The 17,373-nt window shown below is 37.5% G+C and overlaps 1 protein-coding gene across 1 annotated transcript in view; it reads right to left on the bottom strand.

The window, feature by feature from the left end:
• LOC132126489 (protein diaphanous homolog 3-like) overlaps positions 1-17,373 on the bottom strand; it is a 405,695-nt gene that overhangs the window by 69,580 nt on the left and 318,742 nt on the right. The window contains exon 24 of the mRNA XM_059537748.1: positions 8,474-8,609. Coding sequence (XP_059393731.1) covers positions 8,474-8,609 — 136 coding nt within the window. The remainder of the gene's footprint in view (positions 1-8,473; positions 8,610-17,373) is intronic.

Below are 17,373 nucleotides of genomic sequence, written 5' to 3'. Positions count from 1 at the left end.
CCCATCCCTGGCAACAGACACATTCTGTCTGTGTGATGTGAACTGGCATTTAAGGATGCTAAAATGCTAAAATGTATGAAATGTATCATACAGATCACAGAAATGCATGATATTTGCTGATCTGAGATCAAACAAATGTGTGTCAAGGAACTGTACAGGCGTCCGCACAGGATGAGCTATAATGACAGAACAGCACAATCATTTCTGACGTACACAGAGGTGCTCAAAGTTCACATCCATTCTCTCTCATGTTTATCTGAAGAGGGTGAAAGAGAGATGACAAATAACGAAGACCGCAATTACCTCCCCTATAATCTTTCATCAACCCTCTTTTCTTGTTCTCATCTTTCACATCATATTTTCCCGAACAGATACAAAGAGCACATTTGCTCAGCTGTCTTTCTGCTATGGCTTTGACAAAATGCCACCTGCTAATCTGATTTGTCAGGTGCATATTCTGATCATTAAACCGTAAAGGTCAAATATTTTCACTATCCTCAAAGAAAGGAAGAAACGTCAATGAAAGATAAAGAGAATATTGTTGGATCTCATGCATTAGCTCAGCTGGAGTTAATCTGAGGCCTGGAAGGTTCAATCTATCATAGAAATCTTATAGAAACTCATGATTTGTGAACCCAGCAGAGCGGTAATGATGTCAATACCATGGGTTTTGATTTCCTATGAACACACTAACTGATAATATGCATACACTGAGATCACTTGGGAAAAAAGCATCTGGCTAATGTGATGCAGCCTTTGCAAACCAGTAGCTGGACCTGATAGGAAACCATCAAAGATGCTGTGCTAATTTCAAATACAAAGTATATATTATAAAAAAAATAATATACAAACATGCCGAGGATACACTAATCGCACAGCAAGTTAATGACAGTTATTTTAAGGTGACATATAATGATAATCAGACTTGTTCCGTGTTTAAGTGCTATAATCAGGTCCCTAGTACATCTACCAATCCAGAAAATGTGAAAAAGTAAATTCTGATAAGCCTTTCTCTGCAAGCGTGTGAAAAAACAAGCTGCTAAGATTTTACTCCCTGTCAGAAAGGGGATCTTACAATATTCCCGCCCCTTAATCTACATGTTTCCACCCATGGCGCCGCCACTGAGTTTTTCAGTTCTAACGGCATGGCAAAGGTTTGAGCAAAGCATGCTAACTGTTCTGTTTGGCTGCACTATCGAGCACAGAACACTATTTAAATGTCCCAGCCTCTGTTGAGACAAGAGAGCAGTGATTTATTCATTTATTTACTGTATATTACTCTGCTGCCACACAGAACAAATATAACCATGCACCTCCACAGACATAGCCGACTGTTTTTGTAACTTGTGTGTTTTTAACATAAACGTGTGTATTTGACAGTTTAAGCACAATAAGACATGAAAGAGAGTTTAGTACTCACTTGCTGAGTGACAGTCACTTTCTGTGTGTGTGCTTCTAATGTGTGCGCTCAAAAAACTATGTCTGAAGTTTAAACTACTATGGTTTAAAACACACGATTTCAGCATGATAGATATAATAATCAAAGACAGAGTACCTGAGGAATGAGCTATAAAGACAGCCCTATTCTGGAAAAGGGGGCAGGGATCAGCAACTCATTTGAATTTAAAGAGACATGCACGAAAACAGTGTGTTTCTTCTTCCAATCAAAATAGCCATTTTTAAAATGATATAATAAAAAATTATCTGTTGTGTATTTTGAACTGAAACTTCAGAGACACATTCTGGGGACAACCAAGATTTATATGACATCTTGTAAAAAGGGGTATAGGTGCCCTTTAATGTAAATCTGAGCTTTCGCTCACGGAGAAATCTCATTGGTCCAAATTTTGCTCATATCGTTTTAGAATAAAGGCTGTGACGGTCGAGCAGTGTATTTTCAATTCAGTGTGGAGAGACAAATAACTTGTAGCTGAGTGAAATTCTTCGAAGGACTGTTCAATTCTAGTCTCTCTGTGAGCTTTGATTTCTTTTAAAATCTTTTATTAAGCTTTAATTGCATCTGTCTAAGTAAATACTCCTTTCCACAGGCTGTAGGGTTCAGAGCTCTCGTTTTTGAGCTCCAGGGAGCTGGGAGCCCCCCTGTGGCTTCCTCCTGGAGGAAAGCCGATATCTGGAGCAGAGTAGCCGGAACGCTACTCTGAATTAGGAAGCACACAGGCGACTGTATTTGCTCCGTGTCTATGGATATGTGGCCCAATTCTGTTAGAAATCTGGTCTGTTGCTTTCAACAAGCACAGAGACCCTCCCCCTCTCTCTGAAAACATGTTCACGTAGTTCCCTCTACTCCTCCGGTCTGGTCTTGAATCATTGCTCTCCCAGTGTGCTCCAAAACATTTCAGAGGAAACTAGTGCACAGCTTCCTCTCCTGCTAACAGTGCCAAACCAATTTATTATGTTTTTTTCTCTGTCTCACATCCCACGACCCACCAAAGAGTGGCCCGTTTACACTAACCCTAACACGTACAGAGCGTCGCCTCTCTCAACGGGGCGGTTCAGATTGCCACGGTGCTTTAATTGACAGTCTCCGAGGAGACAAACAGGAGAAATGCCAACGGTAACCTGGAACACACAAAAGAGCCTATTTGTGCTGTCTGACTTCAGACGGGAGACAGACATCATCAAAAATTGAGAGTGAGAGATAAAGAGAGAGGGGGAGAATTGTTATTATTTTTGAATAAAGACCAGCTGCTTGTTCCTTTTTCCAAAGCAGTGCACACACTGTGCTTAGTGCAGCACTCTGTGTTAAAGAGCTGCGCGCACACAATCGCTGCCACACGCGTGTCACATCAGAGCTCTGAGCGCGGGAAAGAAAAGAGAGATAAAGAGGAACATGATTAGAAACTAATTGGTGTGAAAGAGATTTGTGATAGAAAGCAGACGGGGGAAGAGGAAGCAGAGGATGGTCTCTCTTTGAAGGCGACATTCTCTGAGAAGTGCTTTGATGTTGGCCCTCTGTCTGCATCTCCTGCTGCACCTGAGCCAGGACGAGTGCTAGAAAACAGTTTTTCCTTGCCACTTAGGGCTGCGCAATTAATCGAAAAATATACAATTAATAACAGCAATTAAGTCATTGGAAATAGTGTTCATTAAAAGATTTCTTTAAGAAACAACTCTTAAATATTCTATTTGCAACACTTTCCTATTGCAACGGATGACAGTTGGAATCAATCACAGTCTACTGAAAGCATGAATGCATGGCCTGTCAGTGAAGATTCTGAACTATGAACTATGGTTACATTGGGCCCTTTAGACTTTTTAAATTACTTTTTTTTGTGCAACATTATACATCACAGGTGAGTTATGTATAATGTTACAGTTAAAACAGTTATACAGTTTTTCATGTCCAGCCTTCATGGACAATTATTTATCACTTATAAATGTTTTAATACAAAATTAATAGTAGTTATTAAGATTGAAAAACATTATTTCACATTTTTATAATATTTAACATAAATATCTTTTATAGCAAGTAAGTGCAGGTGTCCTTGCTACCTTTCTGTGCCTTCTTTCAACATTCAGTTGCATTGTGGTCTATGAAGGGTCAGAAAGCTCTAGATTTAATCAAAGATATCTTAATTTGTGTTCCAAAAATGAACAAAGGCCTTGAGGATTTCAAATTACTTAAGGGTGGGTAATTTATTACAAAATTTTCATTTTTGGATGAACTATCCCTTTAAAAGTGAAGAAAACACCCATGTACTGTACAAGGTAAAGAGCTTTGTTTATAACGGGAGTTTGCACTAAACTGCAAAACACAATTGCATGAAACTGTCTAAATCTGCAATCAGTAACAGCTTCAGTGATTATAAGGTGTTCAGTGACAGACTCAAGTATTGTCACGTTACTTTGTGTAATTTATTCTAGAACCTAATAGCAGTTGGGTTTTTCATGCTGCTAAGAGAGCCAATATAAACTCAATGAGTTCATGAATACACACACACTTACTAGACTGACGGTCTATGACAGGGGTATGCAAGTTCGGTCCTAGAGAGCCGCAGTCCTGCACAGTTCAGCTCCAACCCTGAAAAAAACCCTCACCTCCTTGTAAGTTAGTAATCCTGAGTGGATTGATAAGCTTGTTCAGGTGTGTTTTTTTTTCGGTTGAAGCTGAACTCTGCAGGTCTGCGGCTCTCTAGGACCGAACTTGCCTACCCCTGGTCTATGAGATCAGAATAAAGTATGTTATAAAATGAGTAAGATCGGAAAAATAACAGGACTGCAAGGTGTGTGCATTTTATGTTTTCTGCACACATTGCACTGATGAGAAAGGCCAGACTCTTGAGTCTCGGAGTAAGTGTGATGGTGTTTACTACAACAGGGCCGCAATAACAAAACTCACTTATGAAAATGGCACACTTATGCAATTACTGTACATGCGGCAGGTAACCGTCTCAGTGGCTGCCTAATAAAAGATTTTTTGCAGAAAAAGGAGCTTCCTTGCTTCAAGTAAAAAAGTCTGTACTTCTTTGGCTCCAGTCTATCCTGTGATAATTTTAATGATAACAGCGATTAGCACGCGCTGGAGAGCTGCAGGGCAAGAGTGGCTGCTCTGAGGCTCGGCATCTGTGGACAAGAGAGGGCAATCACACTGGTTGACTGGACAGGATGCAGTATTAGCTGAAGAGACACCTGAGGCCTCCTGAAAGAGCCACGTTTATACACACTCAGACCAGCTGGGAGGCTGCCAGAGCCTGCTCAACACACATACACTAACTTGCTCATTTACATGCTCTCCACCTCATGTATCTTTCTCTTTTTCTATCTGAATCAGCACACACTCTTCCACCTGTGGCTCAGCCACTCATCCAGGAGCGCAAGCAGAAAGACAGAGAGAGAGAAAGAGATAGAGAGAGAGAGATTGGTCTGAAACTATAAGAGCCTGCATACTCTGGCGTGAAGGAGTCACTGAAAGGAGGACACTGCTGGTGTTTGATTGATGATGAAAGGATGAGAAAAGAGCGATAGAGAAGTGGCTACAGATAGGGGAGAAAGTAGCCACATGACACTTTGAGGCTGGGAAATATAGCTTAAAAAAACCCTCAATATCTTAAAATATATATTTTTTTTTTGACAATAGCCAAAGTCTTGAAATGCAAATTGCGATTTTTTATTTCCCATTATTACCACAAAATAGACATTGTCCAAAACTGATTCAAAATGTACAGAAAATTCACTTAAAAATATGCAAGATTTTCAACTAAACAGAAAAATTAAAGTCAACCGTTGTATTCGTTTTGCCGATTAATCGGCACCGATAGTTGATTGCTGGAACAATCAGTTATCGGCGAAATTCCATGCCGACAGTTTTCCGGGTTGCGTCCATTGCTGGTGCGGCTGAGAAGGGTCTGTTTTCATTATACAGTGTGAGAGCGGCCTCTAGTGGCTGAAATCACTGACAGCATGTGCTGTTTGTTTAGACACATGATGCTGCACGCTGAACAGAGCAAAAAACTTCTGGATTTAAATGCAACTGACAGGAAATCCTGTCATGCCACAGAGCACCATTCACATAGTTTTCCGTTAAATTACATTACATTCACCCGAATCATTGTTAATGTACATGAATTGTATATTGAGCATTTTCATCGAAACGTTTGTCTTTCTGTGGCTCTAATAAAGTCTGTATGCTTTATTTATAGAGCTATAATATAGATCGCTCATTCCGTTTGCTCCGTTTTTTTAAACAGTGAACTTCAAACTTATCTATGCCTCATTGTTCATTCTTGAAGTAAAGTTGTGTCCTTTTGGTGAATAAATAAACAGTTTTAGACCACTGCTCGAGTTGGACGCGATGTGTCCAGAGTGTGTGTGATACAGGTGAGTTCTCCTCGACTCAGTGCCGTGCTCTTATTTTGATTAGATAATCATTACGTGTTCAAGAATAGAAGCAGTTAAATTGTGAGAATATACATAGTGTTGGTATAATTGTAGGGCTCTATGATGTCCGCATCGCGGAAAATATGGAATCCATTAATAAAAATGTAATTCATAGTTTAGTGCGTGTGACGCTCGCGATGATTTCAGCATCTGCCGTCTCACTAAATGAAGACGAAAACACATGACCAACATCTTTAGAACTGCTCTGAGAGTCATTTCATGAGCATTTGACCGTTTGATTTAAGCAAAAGCATCATATCACATGCACAAAACTGCAAAGGTATTCACTTAAATGAGTGTCACATGACCCTTCAGAAATCATTTTTAAGCTGAAAATCATTATTATTATTAGTAGTATTAATCTTTCTATATTGTTATTAAATGAAACAGTTGTGCTGCCTAATTATTTCGTTTTGTATTATGTTTAACAGGATTTTTTTTTACATCTGTAATTGGCCTCTTAGTAATGTTGAAATAATTGGGTTGGTACTGGCCTTTTCTAACGCTGATGTGTAATCTGAAAAAAAAAATTGTAATAATAAAATAACAACAAATTATTTGATGGACCATAAGAAAGCCGGAATGAATAATATGCACATAAACAAGAACTCACCTATGCATTTCCACTCTAGAACGAACCAGAATATCTATTAAAACTTTAAAGCTAAGTTTACAATTAGAGAGAGAGATCTCAAACAAAGCAAAATAAAGAAATAAAATGCAAACTTCTGATGCACTGGGTAGCTGAATGTATCCAAGCAGAGAAGAAACCTTCTTCAGTTCAGAAAGACTCATGCTCAGAGATGAATAACATTACAATGGAAAGACAATGGAAGAAAAAAAAGGATATAATCAGAAAGTCAAGTGAGTTAAACAGAGGGCTGAAAGTCTGTCTCTGACTTGAATTCATCCAAATGTATGAATAACTCAGACACTGACTGCCTAGACAGTGTGTAGTGCCCCCTGTTGAGCAAAAACAACATTGACATGATGTCAGTAAACCCTTACAGAAGAGTTGAAACAGAAGCCCTTTGGTTCTGAATGACTGCATCATGAGATATCTAATAAAATCTACATTAACCTAAAAAGGTTTATTAGAGACCTACTCTAGAGACTTAAACACTGAGATTTGTTTTAAATGAAAGTGAAGGACAGCAGATAGAGAAACTAAATGAAACAAAACCATACATGAGCTTCAGTCCTTTGAAAAAAAAAAACCTAGACCTATTTGAGGATTATGCTTAATACAAAAAAAAATAAAAATCACCCTCCATCACACAAACATGTAAAATGCAACTCCTAAAATTCATACTCCAGTTCTTAGCTTACCTCTCAAAGGACTTTCACATAGCTCACATCTACGGACTGAATTCTATGGAGCAAAGTGTCAAGCTACAGCCCTCAAGTGCTGTTTACTTTAAAAATCATTCCAACTTTGACCTACTGACCTTTCGAGGAACAGGCCTTACTTACTGATTGTGAGATTTGCTGGTTTCATTTAGGGGTTTTATTGACGTTTTAAAGCCAACAGTCAATATATATTGGCTGATCTTAGATGTCAATCTGTTAGCGTCACTTTAAAATGTTCAAATTAAAAGTCTCCAGAATAGTGGGAACTAAGTAAAAAAAAATAAAAAACTTGCACTTATAATGCATTCAGGCTATATATATATATATATATATATATATATATATATATATATATATATATATATATATATATATATATATATATATGTGTAATTTATTTATTTTTTACTCTACCTGTGTTCCCTAGGAATCGAACCCACAACCTTTTGCGCTGCTAATGCAATGCTCTACCACTGAGCCACATAATATCTAACTTAATATCTTTATTTTATCAGTATCCTTCATATACTGTACATTCCTCTCTCCCTTGCACTGTACTTCATGCCCCACTCCTAATTACCACCACACACTATAACCCAACACTACATTCACTACTGACTTCTCATCAAGCCACACTCCATATTATCATTTGTGTGTATTAAGTGCATGAAGAGCACACTGCAGGCTGCTCTTCTGCTGTATTGACTCAGCATGAGACATTCAGAGAAGAAAAAAAAAAACATCCCGGTGAACACTGGGGACCGCTTCTTGTGTGCACATCCTCACACACATTCCTTCAACAGCAGGAGGTAAGTACGAGTGGCAACATATATACAAACTCATTTCATTTGTGTATCTCATGAGTGCACAGAACCTATTTGTAATCCAATCACATCTCTAATATCATCATGCATTGCATCCTATCATTATGATGTTGATGCTAGTTCAGATAGCCAAATATAAAAGTCTGTGTAAACATTATAGGAAGCGTGCAGATGCAGATCAGCCTGATTCAGAACTGAGTGTGTGGTTGTGGTATTATATCAGCGATGGGCTGTTCACATGGTAACAGATTGACAACAGGACACACTTGTGTCTTTCTTCTGTTGCTTTAAAAAGAGCTCCTGGAACGTGTGCAGGGACTTGTTTTATCCATCTTCAAAGGTGATTTTTCTAAAGCTCGCTCTTGTGAAAACTTTCAGTGAGTGACTGATAAACATCTCACCTGTGTTGACCTCCAGCAGTCTCTTCTTCTTCATCTGCCGCTCCTGCTTCTCTCGTTCCGCCTTCTCTTTGGCTATCTTCGCCCTCCTCTGCTTCTCCTCCGCCTCTTTTTTCCTCGCGTTATCCTTCACTGCTTGCTAGAGAGAAAAAAGACAGAGATAGAGCAGACTTTTGAGGAAACAAGTCTGAAGCGAAAAGATGCTCAGCGTTCGGTGGTAACACTACAGTGCTTTAAGTTCTTTAGTGTTGTGTTACACATTTAAATATTTAAATGTTTATATTTAACAACTTCACAGAAGTCTGACTTCAAAAATGGAAAAAGTAAAAAAATAAGTGAATAAAAACTTTAAATATACACTACCGTCTACCGTTCAGTAAGTATACTTTTATTTAGCACAGATTCATTCAATTGATGAAAATCAAAATTGACACTAAAGATGTATATTGCTACACAATATTTCTATTTCAAATAAATGCTATTCTTTAGAACTTTCTATTGATTAAAAAATAGAATAAATAAAAATAAATACACAAATAATGCACATTTTTCACAGAAAAACGTTTAGCAGCAAAACTGTTTTCAACATTAATTATAATAAGAAATGTTATTGAGCACCCAATCAGGATATCAGAATGTTTTCTGAAGGTTCATGTGACACTGGAGTCTGGAGTCATGGTTTTGTTGAAAATTTAGCTTTAATTAAAAAAAAAAGAAAGCAAAAACATAACGACTGAACCAGCATAGTGCAGATTATTAAATGTTGTCTAATAAAAGTTTATATGTATGTAAACTATGCTAAAAAAATATGTATAAGTAAACTGATTATATATATATATATATATATATATATATATATATATATATATATATATATATATATATATATATATATATATATATATATATTACAATTGCTGGCATCTTGTATTCATGTTTTTATTTGTATGATGCTTTGGCAATATTTAGCAAGGCATACCAGCAAACTCAGAAAATTGAATCAGAGGGTTAAGTAAAACAAGTCTTTGCGAAATTTTAAACTGTTGAAGAAAGGCATTTTTCATATTTCTGAATTTCAAGTTCAGGAGTCAGTTATACACTCCGTCCATCAAATTGAATTTTAGTTGCAATCAAAACCAATAACTCTCCTGACCAACAAGACATTCTGGTGATGTGAATAAAACCGAGTGGCACCAAACTAAAGCCTCAGCAAACAGTCTATATATACATATTTGAATGATTTTGAGAACCAAGTTGAATCTCTACAAATGTCCATTTGCAAAACTATTCAACCCCAAAAGTCAGTATTAAGCGGAGTATCCTTTACCCTTTATAACCTCCAATAAATGCTTCTGGCAAGTATTCAGAGGACCCAGACACCTCTCTATTGGACTCTTAGCCCACTGCTCATGTGAAAAGCTTCCAGCACACTGACATTTTGTGCTTTCTGTGCTGCCACCGCTTGTTTCAAATCCCATCAAAGATTTTCAATGGGATTTAAATCCGGAGGCTGAGATGGCCACTCAAGGACATTCCAGGACCCATCCCTGAACCAAGTGCTGGTAGACTTGGATGCATGCTACGGGTCATTGTCTTGCTGGAAAGTCCAATGATAACCAAGCTTCAATTTACACACTCATCACACTCTTCGCCAAAATGGCTTGATACTTCAAAGAGTCCATTGTGCCAGTCACATGGACAAGACTGCCATTTCCTGCAGCAACAAGACTGACTGACCCAACCCAAATGACTTGACGATTAAGCTACTTATCATGCACGCTTGGCTTTAACACTATTTTGTAACCTTACATATCAGCAAGTGAAACACCCCCCCCCCCCCCCCCCCAAAAAAATTATATATTAAATGTATGCACATAATCAATATGAAACCAACAGCTGATATGTTAACATCTGTAAACACTTATAATATAATGGATTATAAGTAATAAGTAACATAATATATTTGAGTATAATTAGTAACATAACATATTTGATTGAACAACAGTCCATAAAATGCAATGTTGCATATTCAATAACATCATACAAGTTTCCAAATAAGTAACATTAGCATTAACATAAGCATGTTCTACAAGCAGGTGACTTACACAACCCAGCTAAATGTTAGTCATTGACAGTTACGATATCATTTATTTTCTCTCTTGGGTTCAAGATGTTCACAGAAATTGGCTTTATATGAAGTTTAATTAATGAAATTGTAGCACCATACAGTACCTAATTAATTAACAAATCAACATAACCCTGGAGGAGTAAATGTGTTTAAGAGAGAAAATTTTGATTCTAAAAACAGAGCAATAGTGAAAATACAACCGAAGGAAAGAAGGAAGGAAGGAAAAAAGAAAGAAAGAAGGATAAGCTGGAAGAAATAGTGTTAAGTGGAGTAAATTGTTGCTTAAAGAGACCTCTAATTAACTAAGGCATTTTATTCCCAGGTTTTGACAATGTTCTGAACACTTTACACATCTCTGAGAAAATCTGGGGGCAAGAACAGATCAAAATTACCCCTATTTGCTTGCTTTTCTTTCTTTTTCGGACCATTAGTGGCTGAAGAAGGTTGTTAGAAATCTATAACTCCTCTTTTGGTTTGATGAGGGCTACTTTTCTAGGTGTAAGAGCACTCGGGCAATCAGAGCAAGCTATCAGAAAGAAACATCATTAGAGCAGTCACCTTGTCCTAACACTTCATATGCCTCTTTCTTCGGCTCTCTTTCTCTCTGCAGCCTTAAAAGCCTTTTCCAGATAATGGATGTGTTTCTAAGTGCAGAAAAGAGCCAGTGGCACACCTTACACAAAGGTAAGGTGTAAGAGGCAAAAGACGAAAAGGTTTAATGAGAAAAGGCAGAAAGAAAAAAAGGGAGAGAAAGAGCGTGGAAAGAGAGTTCAATGCAAAAGGAGATATAAAGAAGGCTGAGGAATAACCTGAATTCATAATTCAATAATTTGAATAAGGGTATGAGTACTCCAATCTGGGTTCTAAAAAAGTTAAATATATTTACAGAAGTAAAGCACATATCCTGACCTTAAAATGTAGTTTTAGCACACACATTCAAATACTGTAGATAAATACTAAGCAGTATTTTGCTTTTATATATATTTAGAGAGAGAGAGAGAGAGAGAGAGAGAGAGAGAGAGAGTTTAGTCAGTTTAGTGTTTAAGCATTTTGCATTTATTCCAAAATAATAACTCAAGGCAATAACAATTTAAACAATTTATTGTATTTAAACAATTATATATTTTAATTATGAACTGATGTTCAGCTGTTCTTTTAAATTCAAGAAAGATTCAAGAACACTTCTCATAGCCAATCATAACCAGTCATATCCAATCATATCAAGTCAAGTCAAGTCTGCTTTGTCAATTCTTTCACATGTACAGTACATACCTACAGAGAATTGAAATTGCGTTACTCTCAGACCCAGGGTGCATACAGATAACACTAACAGTAGAGCCTAAAAATCTACATCAAATCTAAAATCTAAAATACAACTATTCAATACACTATACAATAAGAAAAAATAATAAAATTAAAAATAAAGTTAAATAAAGCAGCGTGAGGCACATGGCAGATAGAGTGCAAACCAGTGCAGATAAACAAACAGTGCAGATAAAAAGAAAAAAGATTGTAGTGCAAAAAAAAAAAAAATATATATATATATATATATATATATATATATATATATATATATATATATATATATATATATATATATATATATATATATATATATCACGATGGAGGCACTGCCTCTTCTCACGTGACTTCCCCCATTCATTCTCATTGACCACCCACCAAACCCATCACACACTTGAGCGTGTCTGTTAAAACTCAACGGGCTGAGTGGAGGCAAGAGAGACGCCGACTTCCACTGTAACTTTACCTGCTTTTGTTGCTTTGGGACAGTTTTATTTTAGAAAAATTACTGATTTATACAGTTTTCTTGTGTTATACTTGAGTGAGAAAACTCTCTCCAAAACTTCTCTTAGAGGGGATTGACCAAAAAAAAAAAAACTTTCAGTGGACGGCTGAAGTAGACTTTGCTGTCTATTTTCTGCACAGCTCACAGATCTCTAACAGAGCCGTAGTTGCACCAGTGGTCCCTTAAATGAGTAGAAAATATGGCTATTGGCAACAGGTCGGGACAGAGTATAAGTCACATGATAACAAGGCTTATTCCCTATTGTGTGCGGCGGATTACAGCCACAGTCTGCGATCACAGTAAATCCTGAGGATAGCGAGATGGAAGGTGGGCTAAATCAGCTTTCCTTTCCACACTCGTGTGACTGTGCGAACACAGAGCGCTTTAAACACTTTCATTAGAATTAGGGGAGAATGAAAAGCAGCGGTGCGTGACCTCATGCACAGTAGCACGGACATCAATATCAACACTAATACAAGAGGGGGATTCATAATGACCCTGCCCTACCTTCAACCCCTTTAGACTTCTAACTGTTTCACTGTTTGCTACTTGTCAGTTTTAACTGATGTTGGCTAAATGCAAATGCAACTGCAACATTTTGATAGAAGGTACTGACTTTCTTGTGCTACTCAAGTTATGAGTTTGATATAGAGTAAAGTGTTCGCTGACAAAGCAAATGAGGCAATTAAATAATTTGCATTCAAGCTTGTTTCTGCAACAAGTTGCCAAATTAAGCTTTCTACACAGGCAGTGATGTTGGCGAGTACCTGAACTGGGTTGAGAAGCACTATACAGAGGGAGATCTTGCTTAATGTGCTCCGTTTGTAACTGGTAGCCTCATCTGAACTGCATGTGACAGCTTAGTCAATGCAAACTCTCACGCAGCGGCCACCGGGTAAAGCATCGATAGCAGTTTAGAGTAAGAAATTGTCAACAGGCGCAACGATTAAGTCGACAGCACCTCGGTGTACGACAGCTCCAGCGTGAGTCAGTGTTCAGGAGCAGATGGGCCTACCCTGAACGCTGAGTGAACTAGTTATTAGATGTTCAATAACATCTCTGTGGAAAATGTGCAGAAGGCTGAGGATGTTCCATTATGCCTATTCAGCAGCATAATAGAAAATAATAACATAAGAGCTGGTCTAATCCCTGGCTGAACACCATGATAGAAGACTTGCCGACAAGAACAGGCTCTTAGAGAAACGTCACAACAGAAGAAAAGTATGTTTCCATATTAAATGGCATTATTATGTGCTTTTACACACTTCATTATCATAGCTATATAAAAGGTCAGCTTGCTAAAGTAAGAAAGCATTAAAAACATGGACATTTCTAAAAGAACTATGATTATTTTTATTCACATAAGCTTGAATTGTAACACACACAGGTCAAAAAAACTGTTTTTAATTAATAGAGATGACGGTTTCAATTGTCTGAGGCCTTAAAGGATGCACTATATTGTGCTGATATTGATTATTTTGGATACAGTACAGTGTGCCGCTAGAGATACAAGTAAATCTCACAATGCTGAATAAATACTAGGAAGGCGAAACTTTGGTTTGAATCAATAGTAATCACTGCTAACGCACGCACACCACTGATTAATTCAGTCGAATGTGAATCAAAGCCACTGCCCCAGTCACTCCTGGTAATGTTGATCTCACACAGTGTATAAAGCAGCCGCTGGCTGTGAAAGCTTCATAGATACAGGGGCACGGCCTGTGAGCGTGTCTGATGCGAATGATGTGCCTCCACAGATACGGATTTCCCTGCCACAGTGCTGAACAACGGTTCTGATTAATGGCACTTTAAGCGACAGTTCATGCAAGAACACCTGTCATCATTTAAATACACTCATGTTTTTCTAAAACTGTGTGACTTTCTTCAGTGGAAAACATATCAAGTGAAAAAGTATCATAAACGTGGTCCATACAATAAGCGCTATATTTCAAGTTTTCAGAAGCCATTTGATGGATTTGAATTTAAAAATTCCTTCATAATTTACTCACGGTCATTTAACTCGGTGTTTATAAAACTCTTAAGACTTTAGTTCATCTTCAAAATATGTGTAATGTGTCCTTTGTATGTGTGTATATAATTGTTAAGATGCAAATGAAAGGCCAAATTAAATTTACTGTATTTATCATATAAACCAATCCAATCATAACTTTTTACAAGACTTGGATTAAATAATTTGAATCTTATAGATTTTTATTTTTACAACACTTTAAGACTCTGGATCTTCTTCAGTTTTGGTTACCTAGAATTAAAAAAAAAATGTAAGGCCTCGTTAAAAATATCTCAACTTTTGTTTCGAAGATGAGCCAAAGTCTTATGGGTTTTGAACGACATGAAGGTGAGTAAAAATTACAGAATTAAAATTTTTAGGTGAACTATCCATTTAAGGGTGGAACGGTAACTGCTCTAGCACTAGGGAGTTTATGAGAGAAATAGCATTGTAGATGAGTGAAATAATGATTCTCCTCAGTGAGATTGTTTTTAATGAATTTGATGATCCAGTTCACAAAATACAATAACTGGCCTCATTTGTTCACAACTCACATATGGTTCTTAAATTCTAATTCACGGATTCAATAATCTGCAATGGTCACGACCCACAAGCTCACTGGAGGGCAAGAATATTATTGAATAATGACTAAAATTTGTATTTGTATCTCTCATAAAGCTATTATATGAACTACTTTTATGTTCTTAAGTTACCATTACATTACACTAAATTGTCATTTTATGCTCCATGGAAGAAATTACAGTATCCATACAGGTTTGGAAGAACATAAGGGTAAGTAAATGATGAGAACTGTCACTACTAAATTGGACTTTTTTTTTCAAAGAGTTAACAGCAGGATGCTAACTCTTCATTCTTATGAATGCACACACACACACACACACACACACACACACACAAATCAAGGTGATGAGAGTTTTGGGAGAGAGAGAAAGCGAGTGTGAGAGGATGGGGCCCCACACACTTTGCTGTTAGCCATAGTCAGCATCCATGTATGTGTGTGTAAATGACTAATGAGGGGTTAAGGGGAGAATCCCACACACAGCTGAGGTGAGGAAACTCCTCAGAATACACTATCCATCTCTCTGCCCCCCACACACCATTACAAAGCGTGTACTGATGAACTTTAACTGCTGGGCCATGCTCTCTCTGGACATACTGTACAACACCAGCCATCAACCTCTCTGTGACATACCCCTTTACAAGAATGAATCCCACACACATTTTAGAAAACCAATTTGCAATGCAATGACAGTGAATCACATTACTTTGGATGTTAAAATATGTTCTCATAACTACAAGACAGACTCCTAGTGTTTGTCTGTGTGGTAACAGCATCAAACCAGCTTTGGTCCTGAACCATTTTGATGGAAAACATAGGAACAAGGGAGCTTCCGAAAAAAAGCAAAGGTGCAAAATGTTTGCATTTAGTTTTCTCAATCTGAGCAAACTTCTGCACTTGTATCCCTTTGAGTCTATTTAAATCAGCATTCACTGTGAGAGACGATGCCATGTGAGCTGAACAAAGTATGTCGGAGAGAGTCTAAAATGCTGTTACAAGTGATTGATGCCTGGCAAACTCTAAACTCAAAGCTGGGACTCTCATAAGGCATGCCTTAATATAGATCACAACAGCTGCCTGCCTACCTCATATAACCCTGCTAATCTGATGAAGCCACTCTCTCTACAAATCTGCTTGGCTCCTGCCAAGCCCGATGTGTCTGATTAGACTCCGCCCACTCTCCCCAGTCAATAGGGGATTAAACTCATCGCTTCTCATATGCATAAATGGCCTGTAACTGTGTTAAGGTGGAAAGCGAGGGGAAAGAGATAAACATAGGTTGTAGAAATTAGGACGGAACTCTGCGGTCTCCCTCACCCTCAAATCGTCTGTTTTCTCATTACAGAGCCAGTCTCCATTTTCTAGTCACCGTTTGAACTTAATTACAGCAGTCGTGCCAAGACTGAGGCCCTGGTTATTTCCCCCTCGTTTCAATCAAATTCAGTTTGACAGGAGACAATTCACGGATATACGCTATGCTATGGAGGGTAACAGTGGCCGAAGCTAATTTCACTACTGTAATTGCTTTGGCATCGGACGAAACTGTGCCATTTTGTTTATGTTAAAGAGCAACTTTGAGGCAAATTGAGGGGGAAAAAACTTCAAAGCAAAATGCAAGACTCATCAAAGTCTGTAATCAAACTTTCTGGACAAATATCAGTCAGAAAAGTGAACTGGTTTTAGTGAATCATTTGTAACCTGAAGAGACATGACTAACTACACAGAAACAACTCTGGAATGTAAGATGGATTAAAGGCTGTTAGGGTCTTGTAAAAGATTTCTGGGAGGAATTTGGGTCAATACTGCAAATTAAACAATATTTGCTGAATGTGTTTTTGTGCTGGCATTTTGGCTGGTTAAGGACTATAGTGTATAAATAAAGATGCCAATAAAACTGACCATAAGTGGCAGAAAATCCCTGTTTTAATAAATTATTTATTGAATAATTCAAATCAAATGATTCACTCAAAACGGCTGATTCAATAAAAAACTAAACAAATGAATGGAGCGCTGAATCACTTGCTCACATGATTCGTTCAAAAACAGATTCATTCAAGGAATGAAACACTGCATTGCTCTACACACTGTTGTATAAAATTATAAGCAAATTTATGTGATGATATTCAGAAAAGTACATTGCTTGTGCAATGAATACAAAAACATAAAAACTCATATATGGGTATTTTTTCTTTCATAGCTTGAATTATAAGGGCAGTTTACTGCTAAGAAACCCACGTCAGTCAAGTCTGACATGGGACATTCTTCTCAGGGATGTTAAAATGGGGAGGTGCTCTACAGCTGCCCAATAGGTCTCTGTTAGCACAGTTTAACATCAAGCAAAGACAGGAAGCAGTCGATAGACACTGTCATTCCCACCCCA

Source organism: Carassius carassius, chromosome 44 (genome assembly GCF_963082965.1).
Source record: "Carassius carassius chromosome 44, fCarCar2.1, whole genome shotgun sequence".
Taxonomy (NCBI): domain Eukaryota; kingdom Metazoa; phylum Chordata; class Actinopteri; order Cypriniformes; family Cyprinidae; genus Carassius; species Carassius carassius.
The sequence above is the reverse complement of the archived record's forward strand: the minus strand, read 5'-3'. Positions and strand labels throughout refer to the sequence as shown.